The sequence below is a fragment of the Rhinatrema bivittatum genome, chromosome 13 (assembly GCF_901001135.1).
Source record: "Rhinatrema bivittatum chromosome 13, aRhiBiv1.1, whole genome shotgun sequence".
NCBI lineage: Eukaryota > Metazoa > Chordata > Amphibia > Gymnophiona > Rhinatrematidae > Rhinatrema > Rhinatrema bivittatum.
In genome coordinates this window covers 12,898,893-12,911,945 of record NC_042627.1, presented here as the reverse complement: position 1 = coordinate 12,911,945, position 13,053 = coordinate 12,898,893, and the positions used below count along the sequence as shown (strand labels likewise).

At 48.6% G+C, this 13,053-nt stretch overlaps 1 protein-coding gene across 1 annotated transcript in view; it reads left to right on the top strand.

The window, feature by feature from the left end:
• Positions 1-4,227: 4,227 nt before the first annotated feature.
• The window catches only part of SEMA7A (semaphorin 7A (John Milton Hagen blood group)), a 70,418-nt gene continuing 61,592 nt past the window's right edge, over positions 4,228-13,053 (top strand). The window contains exon 1 of the mRNA XM_029575328.1: positions 4,228-4,411. Within this exon, the coding sequence (XP_029431188.1) occupies positions 4,291-4,411 (121 nt within the window). The 5' untranslated portion in view covers positions 4,228-4,290. The remainder of the gene's footprint in view (positions 4,412-13,053) is intronic.

Genomic DNA, 13,053 nt, shown 5'->3' with positions numbered 1-13,053 from the left:
GGCTGACCTGGGTCCTGTGCCAGTCCCCAGGGTTTTCTATGTATAGCCTTTGGTCATTTTCAGAAGTGCATGAAAAACTGTTTGCAGCAAGAGCAGAACAAAATGTAAAGAAGGTCTCTTTTGTGGATAAAACTTCTGAAATTTGTGATATTTTTCTTGCTCTGCCTCCGCAGCATCCCTGGCGCAGGCCTAAGCAGCGGGAGCCGTCCCCAGGAAGTGTAGGGAGCAGCATCCTGCCTCCAAAATCCCAGCTTCCAGAAATGAAAACGCTCAAAACCTACTAATAACACTGAGAGAACGTCACTGATATTTCAGGGCATCGTGTGCAAGGCTACCTTGTCAAGCCATAAGGAAGCCTAGTTTGAAAACAAGAAGAAGCTGGTAATACCGCTGGATTCTCAATTACTGATGATCATCATGAGGCCGCACGATAATCCAAGGTACAATCACAGCTCTCCTGGTTTTTTTGATGAAATATTGCATTTCCTGTTTTATAAAAGTAATGACATTGCCCTCTGTAATAGCAATATAAAGTGAAAATTATGGGGGGGGGGGGGTTTCAAAGTATCCAGCCTGTGCAAAAACGTTACAAAACGTCACCGAAAGAACAATCTCAGTCAAAATACTAGTACTAGAAAGTAAAGGCGCCGTAACTCATCTTGTGCACAGACGTCTGTCTTAAGTGGTAGAATCCATACGTTCTTCTGTCCAGGATTATGATTCACCTGCTGAGTCACCTGGCTTCTTTCTCAACCAAAGTATCGAGTGTTTATCGTATTTAATTAGCAGAGCATTCGTAGAAACATCTAGGATGGTGAATTTTTACATTTTATGGAAAATGCCTAGGAACTGAATTTTGGGGTTCAGCAGTCCCTAAATAAACCCACCAGTCCCTCTCTCTCTCACCCCTCCACCAGTCCCTCTCTCTCTCACCCCTCCACCAGTCCCTCTCTCTCTCACCCCTCCACCAGTCCCTCTCTCTCTCTTTCTCACCCTGCACCCATCCCCATCAGTTCCTCTCTCTCTCTCTCTCACCCCATGTCCCCCAACACTCTCCCTCTCTCACCCATCCCCATCAGTTCCTCTCTCACCCCATGTCCCCAACACTCTCCCTCTCTCAAACTGGGCACCACCACCCCCAGGCTGGACTTGCAGAATATAAAGCGGCTCTTACAGTTACCCTTGCTGACTGCTGTGACTGTTTCAATTGCTCCAGGTTTGGCACCGCTGTGCCCGGTGCTTCGCCACTGGGGCCCTGCAGCCGTGCTGACACTGAGTTTTGGTGCAAGGAGGGGTGGTGGGCCTGCCCTACCTTCAGACTGGAAGCCAGGTCTGGGCAGTAGCAGGGTGGGCCTGTTAATGGGGCCTTGAGGGTCACTCAGATGGTCAGGGCTAGCCCACAACTCGGGAGTACCTGTAATAGGGCCCTGAATAAAGGTGTTTGGTTTTTTTTTGTTTTTTGGGGTTTGGTTTGTTTTTACCTGTTGGAGGGGGCCCTGTCTGTGCTCTTTGGATGTCCTGACGCAATTTCTTTTATTGCCCCGGTGCTCCAGTTGAGGGCTGGAATAAGCACAGAAAGGAAAGGTGCTGGAGGCCGGCACTGCCTAGCATCAGAGAGCTGGCCTGGCCCATGCCAGGGGCGAGAGAGGGCTCCCATCCAAATAGAGGGGGGAGGAGTCCAGCAACAGAAGGAGGGCTGTGAAAGCCCAAGCAAAAGTGGGCAGAGTTCCCTGCTCCCCCGCTCCAAACTTCCTCAATATTTTTATTTTTTTAATTAGTGCGCCGGGGCAGCGGCAGGGAAGAGTTGGGAGAGTCTGTGCTGGCTGTTCAGAGGCAGCAGCGGGAGCTTTGCTCTTTGCCTCCCATTGCAGAAAAATGCTTTGGGTAGCCGACGGCTTCGATGGGAGGGGGACAGAGCTGAGCGCTACTGCTGCCGCTACGGAATCGGGCCGGCGCCGGGGAAGCTGGCTAGCACTGTGGTGGGAGGGCGTCGGCAAGGCTTCCGGCTGCTCGCTCAGCCGGGCTCGGCGGCGACACCGCGGCAGTGCTGGGAACCTAGAAGTTGGGAGCAGGATAGTGGCTCTGTCGGACCAACGCATGGGGGGGGGGGGGGGGGGGAGAGGGCGGAATAAGAAATAAACAAAAGGGCGCCAGAAAGCAGCTGAGTCTGCCGGAGCTTGCTTCTACCCCAAATGTTTGCCCCACCATAAGTTGGCAGAACAACTCCTAGAGCTGGATATCCAGCCCCAAAATTCGCAGCACTGCTAAGGGTGACTGGGCAGGGTTATCCGCTCAGCAGGCTTTGACTGTCTGCCCCTCGGTGCCAAGTTTCTTTTCCCGTTCTTTATTTTTCCTGTGCTCTTTATCAGGGAGCCGTTAAGTTATCTCCGGGCGCGCACTGCTCATGCCCGAGTCTGCTCAGCAACGCCCCCCCCCCCCCCCGAGTCTCAGCTGCTCCTGCTTGCATTTCATCTCCTCCAGGCTCGTGAGAGAGACAAAGAGCCCCCCCAGCATTAGCCTTGAACCGGGATCTGCCCTGTTGGAAGGGCCGTGCTCTTGCTATAAGCCACAGCGCGCAGCTTTCTTATTTGTAGCCGAGAAGGCTTGCATTTGTGTGTTCCCAGCCTGTCGGCCCCTTAATCCCGCCCTGGAGTACGGGGATTGGTCTGTAGGGGGTTCCTGGCAATTTGAAGGCTGTAGGTTGTGCTGTGGACCCCGGGGGGGAGGCCGAGGAAGGTCTGTAACCGTGAGGATCTCTGCAGCACCGCTGCCGAATCTGTTGGCAATACTTGGAATATACGGGAACGCGATGAGGAGCACTGACGCTGCTTTCCTCCTGCTAGTGGAAGGGTGGAACTTGTGGTCTGGTGTGGAGGAGGAGGAGGAAGGGTGGGGAATGAGAGCAAGGGGAGGTGGAGGGGTAAGAACAAGGAACCTTCGGGGGTGAGAGAGCGAGCAAGGGAGGCTGGGGGTGACTGCAAAAGGAGTAGGAGACAGCAAATGAGGGGCACTGGATAGCTGAGAGTGAGCTTGTAGAGAGAGAATGACAGAAGAACAAACGGGACTGTAAAATCATGTTTGATTTAATTAAATTTGGGGATTTTTAGCCAGCCTTTCCAAATGTTAATCGAGAATGTTGCAGCTTTTTCTTGTCTTTAGAATTCAGATGCAGTCCGTCCCAGCCTGGAAGACTTTTACAATTTAAGTGGTACCTGAGGCAAAGGAAATAAAGGGGCCGATGGATGTAGTAAGGTGCGCTGAAGCTGCCGCGGGTTTGTGCGTGCGTTTTCCCGCGCAAAGCCCTAATCGGACAGACGCGCTTACAGAACCGCGAACGCATGCTAACGGCGTGCAAAGGAGGCGATCAGCTAATCAAAGGCAGTGCAGGGAGCCGCGCTAGTGCTACTGCGGGTTTTTTTACCGCCATGGTCAGGGCACGAGTTAAGTGTCAGCGCAGACTCGGGGGGGCGGGCTATGTCTGCTTCCGAGTGTCCTGAAAACCACGTGGCTCAGCGCCTATCTCGGCGTCTGAGTGGCTGGCTTAGCTAAGCGCCTTTCTGGGCACCCGATGGCATACATTCGCGACCAAGTAAGCGCCTAGCTCAGAGCCTGAGCGGCAAGGGTAAGCTAGGTGCCGAGGTAGGCACTTCCCCGGGCGGACAGATACACGGCCAGAAGAGCGGCAAGATTGTTCTGAATTATCACCCATGAAAATATTTGCCCTGTTTTCTGCAGCACAGTTAATTGAAGTATTAAAAATACTTTCCAGAATCATACTTTCACTTAATAGGGAGACCCGTTCGCTCGCTCGCTCACTCACTTTTCTGTGTGGGTTTTGAGTGTGGATGCGGCCGCTTATTATATAGGCCCTGTACCACGCATAGGTACGCGGATTTTTCCGTACGTGCGTGGATTTCTGCGCGCAAATAATTTGCATAATTTTTTTTAATTTTTTTTTTACATCCCGCGGAAGTGCAGCTTTGCGCGCGGTGATCAAAACCCGGGCACAGACCAAGCGCCTGTTTTTGCCGCGGGTCTTATTCCATCGGTCCCAAGGTTGGACCGCTTTCCCTGCTTTTCAGCCCCATTGCTTCAAGCCATTGGAGCCTCTTGTTTTGGGGATGCTGAGTTTTAGGAGAGGGGAGTGCGATTCTTCAGCGTTGGCAGGTGGAGGAGTGACTTCCTGATGCTGCCTCGCATAAGCCCCTCCCCCCCTCGCAATGAGTCTGGCTGAGCGCTGCGCCTGCAGCACCACTCGCACGGCCAGCGCCTTTGACATCACTGCGCGCAATGCCTCAGCTAACGGAAGTCCTCCTCCTCCTCCTCCCGGCTGCCTTCTGGCTCTGCTCCCTGCCTCTCCTGGCGGATGCGCGCCGGAGCCTGAAGCCCCGGATCGTCGCCTCTCTGGGCGGTAAGTAAAAGATGCGCGCTGCCTGGCAGCCCTGCGCCTTCACCCGGGGGGGACTTGCACCGGACTGAAGCCAAGCTTATGTGTGCGCGATCCTACCGCAGCGCGGCATGCTGAAACCGCGCGGAAGGAACGGGAGCGCGGGGGGACCGTTCCGTCCCTGCGGGTGAGGAAAAATGTTAGGACGGTTTGGCTCGGCAGACCTGGCTTTTAAAAAAAAAACTGGCAAACTTGGCACTTTCCTGGGATCCTGGCTGAATTAGCGGTAGCGCTCATCCCAGAGGGTATTGCGTGTTTTCTTATTCGGTTGCATTCGGGGTTTATATAAATTAAACTGTCTGACATGAAAAAGCAGGGACTTCACCCAGAGGCAAAGAACCCGATTTTCTTCTGATTTGTCCTATAGGGAAAATGTTCTATAAATCAGGCTTTTGTTAAGTGTATTGTAATATATATAAAGGTGCACTACTCCTATCACGTATCATTTTCCACAAAATAAGCAGGACTTTATAATAATAAAAAAAAAAAGAACCCTACTGGGCACTTCTTATCAAATAATATTGCTGCAAGTGTCAGCTGTGCATGGACCGGAGAGCTTTGAGAGGAAGTGCAGAATGGATTTGACCCGGGCAGAGGGATTCTCCTCTCTCTCTGTGCTTGGATGCGCTTCACCCTGGACCCGGCTTCCAGCTAGGACAGGTCATAAGGATTGCTTTGGGGAGCTTTTCCTAGTAACCTTGAAAATGATGGTAGAAAAGACCCACGAGCTCCATCCGTTCTGCCCAGCAAGCTTTGTTTATTTATCCTTTTAATTCAATTCCTTTTCTTCTCTTTAGTGTAGTGACTGCCGCGCCGTGCAGGTTACCCCCCTCATCTCTTCATTTCCAAGCTTTAGCCACTAAGGGATGCTCTGTGTTTTTTATCCCAAGCGCTTTTGAAGCCCGCCTTGAGAATCCACACGCTAGCCCGGTCCGTGCGCAGGAAGTCGCGCCGGCTCCCAAGCAGGTACAGCTTTCCGCGTGCAGATTTGCGTGCGCATTTTCAGACTAAAAGAGAGAATCTGCGCGAATGCTTTACCTGCCCCCCTACTCTGCCTCTGCAACGCCTTCTCCTGAAGTGGGAGGCGCAGAATGGGGCGTCGGACCAGCGCCACTGCCGTGCGTAGAGCCAGGGTATTATGTGCGCAAGTCACTTTGAAAATCAGGCCCTCAATGTTTGCGCCTTTTATTTTTTTGCCCTCTGAGAGCCAATGAATATCTTGTTAATATCAACAAAACACCACCGATGTAGACCGTGCTGTACATGAGAAAGGGGATTTGACGCAAGCCTCAATACAATTCTTATATGCAGCAACACAATCTGCAAATAATTGGTTAAGCTATCAGGGGTTGGAGGGCTTACAAGCCCCGTGAAAAGCAGAGGTGTGACGTGGGGGAGAGGTTTATTTATTTATTTGAGGTTTTTTATATACCAAGGTTTAGCAATAAGCATTCACCCCGGTTCACAATAGAACAATTTGTTACATAGAACGGTCAAAAAAGAACAAAGAAAGGTTACACATAACGGTATAAGGAAAAAACAGAGGTTATTGTGACCTCGATCTAATAATTGGCTCTCCACCCTCTCACCGCTAATGAGGGGCAGTTTTGCGATTTTCTCGCAGTCCAAGTCGAATTGGCACACGGAAGCTTCTGAACAGTGGCGCCGGTGATCAATGCTCATAATTCAGAGACTTTAGTTTTTGACCTGCTTCTTTGGGTTTTCCAGCTCAATAGGAACTGGCCTGTGTTGGGCTACAGAGCCACGAGGCTTCATTCGCAGCTGCCTGTTCTATTCCCGCCACCCCTTCCCCCTTCTCCCTCCCCCACCCCCCCACACCTAATCCAGATCAGGCGGTGATGGTCCTTGGCCCAGGGGGGCAGAGACTGCAGCTCCCTCTGGAAACCGGTCCACGCGTGCCCTAAATGCGGCCAGAAGGTGTTACTGTCGAGTGATGACCTGAGGTGCTGGGACAGCTGCCTCCAGTTCAGGGAGCAGAACCTCAGGTGTACTCCACACAGCACAGCTGCTGAGCCCCTGGGCTAGCAATGCCAAAAGAAGTGAATGGCTTGTCAGTGGAAGCAATGGGCTTCTAATAGCACGCCTTCCTCACAGCGATAGTGCTTTGAGAGAGCTATGAGGGAGGTTTTTTTAATACCATAATGGAGCAGAAAGAGCAGTGAACTGCGGGGGCTGCTTGAGGTCATACTCAGACATTTTTCAAAAAGAAATAATCAAACTGAGGCATGAATATTTAATATAATTGTACAAAAGGAATTTCCGAAAGTATGTGACGAGGGTTAGAAGGGAGTCTGGTTTTATATTTCTGTAACCAAGAGCCCTGCTTATGCAGGGGTAGCTGTGGTGTCCCCCAGGCAGAAGAGAAGTGATTTTTAACATATGAAATCCTCCTACATCTAGAAACACAGAAACGTTAAAGATGTAGAATAATTTTCTCTGATTTGTTTTAAATGTGCGACTTGCTAACTTCATGGAGCGCCCCCTAGTCCTTGTACTGTCTTTAATTAGTTGCCCCGATCCTGCTGAAAATCTGTCATTTCTGCCACTGTTTTGGCCCCTAAAACCCCCAGTGGAATCTGTTCCAAGTGTCTGCACCTTCTCAGCCAAAAAAAAAATATTTTCTCACATTCCTTTTTAATTCCATTTCCTTTTCAATGTAATCATAGATTATAAGCATATTATATATAAAGCTTTAAAGAAAAAAGGACTGGTGTCTGTCCAGCTAACCTTTAGCAGTGTGTTTTGGAAAAGAAGCAAGGGGTTTCTACAGTGGTGGGGAGAGGAAGGAGGAGGACCTGCTGAACCATGAGGAGGAGAGCCCAATTCAGATTGTGATAAGGGAGCCTGAATATCATGTGCCGAAGCTTCTTGTACCCTCTGCGCTCCTCATCTGATAAAGTCAGTTGGTGTTATCAGCAAAAGCAGGGGCTTGGTTTTTATTCATGAAACGTTGCTGTCTTGCTTTTCAGATAAAGACACATTTTGCATAAAAATTTGTAAAAATGCAGAACAAACCCAGTGTTGCAAGCTCTCAACCATATCAAATGTTTTCAATTGCAGAATCTGTAAATCTGATGATATGGAGGGGTAGAATAAATCTAAATCTCTCTGACAAATACTTGATGTCAGGATCTTTGATGAATGCTGACGGTGTACTTTTGGCTGATTAACCTTGGGTTTTGTGTTTTGCTGAGTAGTCACGCTGCGGTTTCTCCCGTGGCTTAAGACCCGACATGGGAGAAACCGTAGTGTGGCTGGAGGTCCTGGTTCCAGGCACCTGCCGTTGGGATCCGGGACACTGATCGCTCCGGGCTTCAGTTTCTAGACTCAGCAAAAAAACAAAACCCAAGGTTAATCAGCCAAAAGTACAGCGTCAGCATTCATCAAAGATCCTGACATCAGCAGCTCTGTACCAGGCAGTCTGATTACTCCAAGGCAGGAGGGTCTGTCACGCTATCACAATGATAGGCCGGAGGAACAGCCTCTGACCTCGGCCCAGCCGCTGCTGCTTCTGAATCCTCCTTCCCACCAACACTTGGGCCTCTGTTCTGCAAAATCCCTGAACCACGGCCATGGCAGAACATCTAGAAACATTTAACCCTGTGCCATTTTCTCTCTCTCGCTCCTAAAACACGGTATTCGGCGGGTATGGTGGGGGGATAGTCAGCTCTGTCCTGCACCAATGGATGACACCTCGTTTCATGGATGAGGAGGCCTTTCTGCTGAGCAGCCATTGTAATTAGGGGCCTGTGCACTGACCTGCATGATAGCTAATGCACCTGCATTAAGAGCTCTTCATTGCCAGCAGTACATAAGATGGATGCACTAATGCACTGTTAAGTTATCCCTACCACAGTCACATTCATTTTTAATACAGTCACCTATATTAAAATACGGAAAATAACCTGCCAATCTGCTAATTACTCATTAATCAAGTATTTGCCAGTGAGGTTTAGATTTACCTTGGCCATATTTATTTATTTAGATTTATATTCCGCTTTTCGCACTTTTTTCAGCACTTCAACGTGGATTATGTTGCTGAGGTAAATTTAACTCCAACTTTTCAGTGTTTTTTTGTTTTTGTTTTTTTAACATTTATTTTTCATTGTTTCTGTTGTGTTGCTTACTAGAAAATCTCTCGTCTGTCTCTCAAGCTCACCCTCTGCTTCGTGCACCGTGTCTCGCTCTCACAAGCTCTTTATCTCTCTCTCACAGACTCTTCCTTATCTAACACTTTCTCAGTCTTAGTTTCTCACACTCGGTCTCACTCTTTCAGTCTCACTCTCCCAAGTCCCCCTTTTCCCTCCAAAAATAATGGCCAGTTCCCTCTAGCAACCTACATTTTAAAATAGGGACTCCCCCTACCCTCCCCCCCCCCAGTTCATCTTATCCTATCCAAAGGATTAAAAAGTCTGAATGGGACAGAAGCGATCCTTAGCTGCTCCTGCCCCAGCTGCCGGTATGTAAAAATTGACATCCTCTTCCCGGGCCTTCATCCACCAGCACCTCCCCCTTTAGACATTTTGGATCCAGTGATAGAGTTGAATTGGTTCTGGGGAGGGGGAGGTGTTGAGAACTGAAGGCCCGGGAGGGCGCAGCAGCTTCTGGTTCCCCAGTGCCACAGTCCGTCCTGGTGTGCTCCCCCATGCACACTCAGTAGGGAAGCAGTGTCCATACCCCCCCCCCCCCCCCCCTGGAAAAGCACCACCACTAGCCTCTGAAAGTGGTAAATCTGCTACCGAATCATCTACCCCTGCCCACCAAGCCAGCAGCCAGAGAAGCGTCAGGAAGGAGGAGAGCAGTGCGAAATGTGAGGTGGCTAAGCTGCCACGTGACACGGGAGGACCCCTCTCCTCCTCCTGCCGCTTCCCTGGCTGGGGTGGGGTTGGTGAAATGAGCCGGGGAGAAGGGGGTCTTCACCTGGGAGACAGAGTGGGCCTGCTGTGGAGCTCCCCTCTCCCCCACGCTGGTCTCGATTATTTTAATACTCTTGCTTTCTGCATACATTTATTTCAGCAAACTTATTCCGGGTTAAAAAGGCAGATTATGCGTTTACTTGCTGATTTGCCCTTTAGAATAGCTTAGTTTGCTGTTTCACGGGTCACCTGTTCTATTGTGTCATTCCAGGGTAAAAGGCTCTTTCTGTGGCTCACAAATATTCATTTCAGTTCCTGATTTGTCCACAGATCTGAATGTTCTGTGGCAATGACATCTCCTCCTTTGCTTGCCATAGCATGGGGGGATATTTGTCGAGTCATCCTCTCATCCCATGGGGCTGCCTGAACATCTCCCAAAACTTGTATTTACTTTGGTTCTAACTGTCTCCTTATTGGTCATTCAGCCTGTCTGTTAGGTGCAGAGAGCTTGTCTGTGCTGTGCAATAGGGTCATTTTGATATGTCATGAAAAAGTCAAGAAAGTGCACTCGTTCTCTACATTGTCGTTTCAAAATAAAACGAAGAGAAATGCGCCCCCCCCCAAAAAAAAAAATTGATTGGGTGTTTCTTTTCAATTTGGAATGCAATCACTGTCTGCTCTCCCACCTCCATGGTGACCAAACGATCCCCAGTCGCTCCTGCCCCACTGGGCCCTGCCACCATTCACTTGTATGGCTGTGCAACAAAATGGCGCCATTTTGAAAATGGGATGCGATAGAGCAAGAGCAACTGGGATCGCTCCTGCCCCATTTTCACTTCTTGCATCCCACAGATGGGTAAGATGGGGGTCTGGGTAGGGTGGAGAAATGTGGGAAGGGAAGGAAATCTTTTTTTTTTTTTAATTTTAATTTTGGTCATGGTGGTCAGGGAGAGTTGGGGGGGGGGGGGGTGGTGGGAGGTTAGACCCTGGCCCCTTCTGTGTTTATTTTTTCACTGTGGGTTTATTTCTTTTCAAGTAAACAAACCAAACCAAAATAAACATCAAATAAAATGCAAGCAAACAAAACAAAATTAACATCTTTTTCAGTGTGCAAAATAAAGGTCCCAGGGGGTATGCGAGCATTTTACTCTTTAATTATTTCAGCCTTTGATGTGAGTCCTGATATAGGCTGGAGGCAGCAGAGCTCTCTCAGACTCGGCTTGGAGTGTTTTCAGCTGAGTTACTGTGCTTTACATTTATCCACCCGGTTAACATCTCTCTGTGTCTGCTGCAGGGGATTGCTGGTTTCATGCTATAATTTAGTGGGTTTTTTTTTTTTTTTTACTTTGACACCAAGTGTCTGCTTATTGGTGGTTTAGTCTGAGTTTAGGTGCAGCGTGTGACTGCCTTGGATATGAAAATCAAGAGCCTGACCAAGGGTCCCATTCAGCCTACTCCACACTCGCCCCATTTGCAGTCTTTCTATTGTAAACTTTCAGAGGACCAAGATCTGTTTTTACCAGATAACGAGTCCCTTTCCTGAACTGAATCCCTCCTAACCATGTTGACTTTAACCTAAAAGGTAGATTTTTAGAGTCGCGTGTGGGCGCCGATTTTAAATTTTTGTGCTCATATGGGTGCGCGTTGTTATGAAATCCATACCCGCGCGCACGATTTTATATCGATGCGTGCATGTGCGCGTGAATGCCGTCTCGCACGCTTAAGCGGGGTTATTTTAGTAGATGTGCGCCGCGACACGTTAGGACCTATTTCCCAGTTCCCACCCAGTTTGCCCCAGTAAAGGAGCAGACTTCCTAAACCCCGCACCTAACCTGCCTCCCTCTTACCCTACCAGCCCCGACCCCTAAAACCCCAGTGTCTGCCATAAATGGCTTTATTTTACTACTTGCCCGCAGTCCATGGCAGCAGCGAGTTACGCGGTCGTCTCATTCCGGCGCGCGCGCTTGTGAGCAGCTCTCACTGAGTGGCGCTGCTCCAGCCTGTCTCTTTTTGCAAAATCTTTTCCACTGCGCGTGCTGGAGGTAGGCACGTGGCTACGGGCCTCTCAAAATCCACGCGGAGCGCGTATCGCCAAGATTTGCCGCACATAGGGCTTTTATAAAATTCACCCTTAAAACCGTTATTTGTTTTTCCTGTATGTCTTGTATGGATTGTAAGCTCCTCATTCCTGTACAGTGCTGTGTACCTCTCGTGTCGCCATATAAATAACTGGTAGTACTAGTAAATGTGAGGTCTCTTTTAGGAGACAGAATAATCCAGATCCACTGCTACACAGTCGGGCACCCCGGAAGCTCTCAGCCATAACTCGTTAGAGGTTTTAACTTATTTCAGTGCACCGGTCAGAGCCTGAGGAAGATTTCCAGTTAGAGCCAGATGTAAGGAGTGGCATCTTTGATCATGGAGAGCAATGTAGACTGCAGTCCTTATCGCACCCCATTAATCCTTTTACCTGCAAGACCCTGTGTTTTGTTTTGTTTTTTTTATTTTGTTTATGGAAAAAATACAATTTATTTTTTTACATAACTGTGGACTATGCCTTTGCTAGTCCACAGTCCCTTTCTAGTTAGAAAAGGAAAGTGATAATCCCCATTGTACAGGTCCTTGGTGAGGCCTCACCTGGAGTACTGCGCTCAGTTCTGGAGCCCGCATCTCAAAAGGGACAGAGATAGGATGGAGGCGATCCAGAGAAGGGTGACCAGAATGGTGGGTGGTCTCCATCGAATGACATATGAGGAGAGGTTGAAGAACCTGAATATGTATACTCTGGAGAAGAGGAGGAGCAGGGGTGATATGATACAGATCTTCAGATACTTGAAAGGTTTTAATGATCCATGGTCGTCGTCAAACCTTTTCCATTGGAAACAATTTAGTAGAACTAGGGATCACGATTTGAAACTCCAGGGAGGAAGACTTAGAAGCAATGTCAGGAAATATTTCTTCACATAGAGGGTGGTGGATGCCTGGAATGCCCTTCCGGAGGAAGTGGTGAAGACTAAAACTGTGAAGGATTTCAAAGGGGCATGGGATAAACACTATGGATCCCTAAAAGGATAGAAGATGGGAATAAATAAAAAAGCTTAACCCGCACGGAGCGGCAGTTACTACCCTTAAGAGAAACATGGGTGTAACCTGCATGGAGCGGCAGTTAATACCCTACCCTTAAGAGGAACATGGGGGTAACCTGCACTGAGCGGTGGTTACTACCTTGCGAAGCTTGCTGGGCAGACTGGATGGACCATTTTGGTCATTTTCTGCCGTCATTACTATGTTTATTTAACAGTTTTATATACCGACCTTCATAGTAAATAACCATATCGGATCCGATCCGATATGGTTCCTATGTTGCTATGCTCGTCAAATGTGGCCACAGTTTTTTCAGCTAAAGTAAAGTTAACATTTGTCAACATTTTTCTCTGTTGTTAATAAATGATGAGCAAAAACCTCTTTCCTCCCATATCATTTGCACTTCATAAATCTTTGGCCACTCAAATCTAGTTTTGGCAGAGTTCTAAGTTATTTTTATAGTGTATACATGTCTTGATTTTTCATAGATGGCAAACATCTATTTTTCCACTCTATTTCCAGAAAAAAACCCCCACCACCTAGTTGAAGGGGGTGTTTTGACCTCTTCTAGAAGCCAGTCACCAAGGCTACCCATACCAATAGAAATAATTTTGTACTTTTGTCGATATCTGGCCATATACGTAG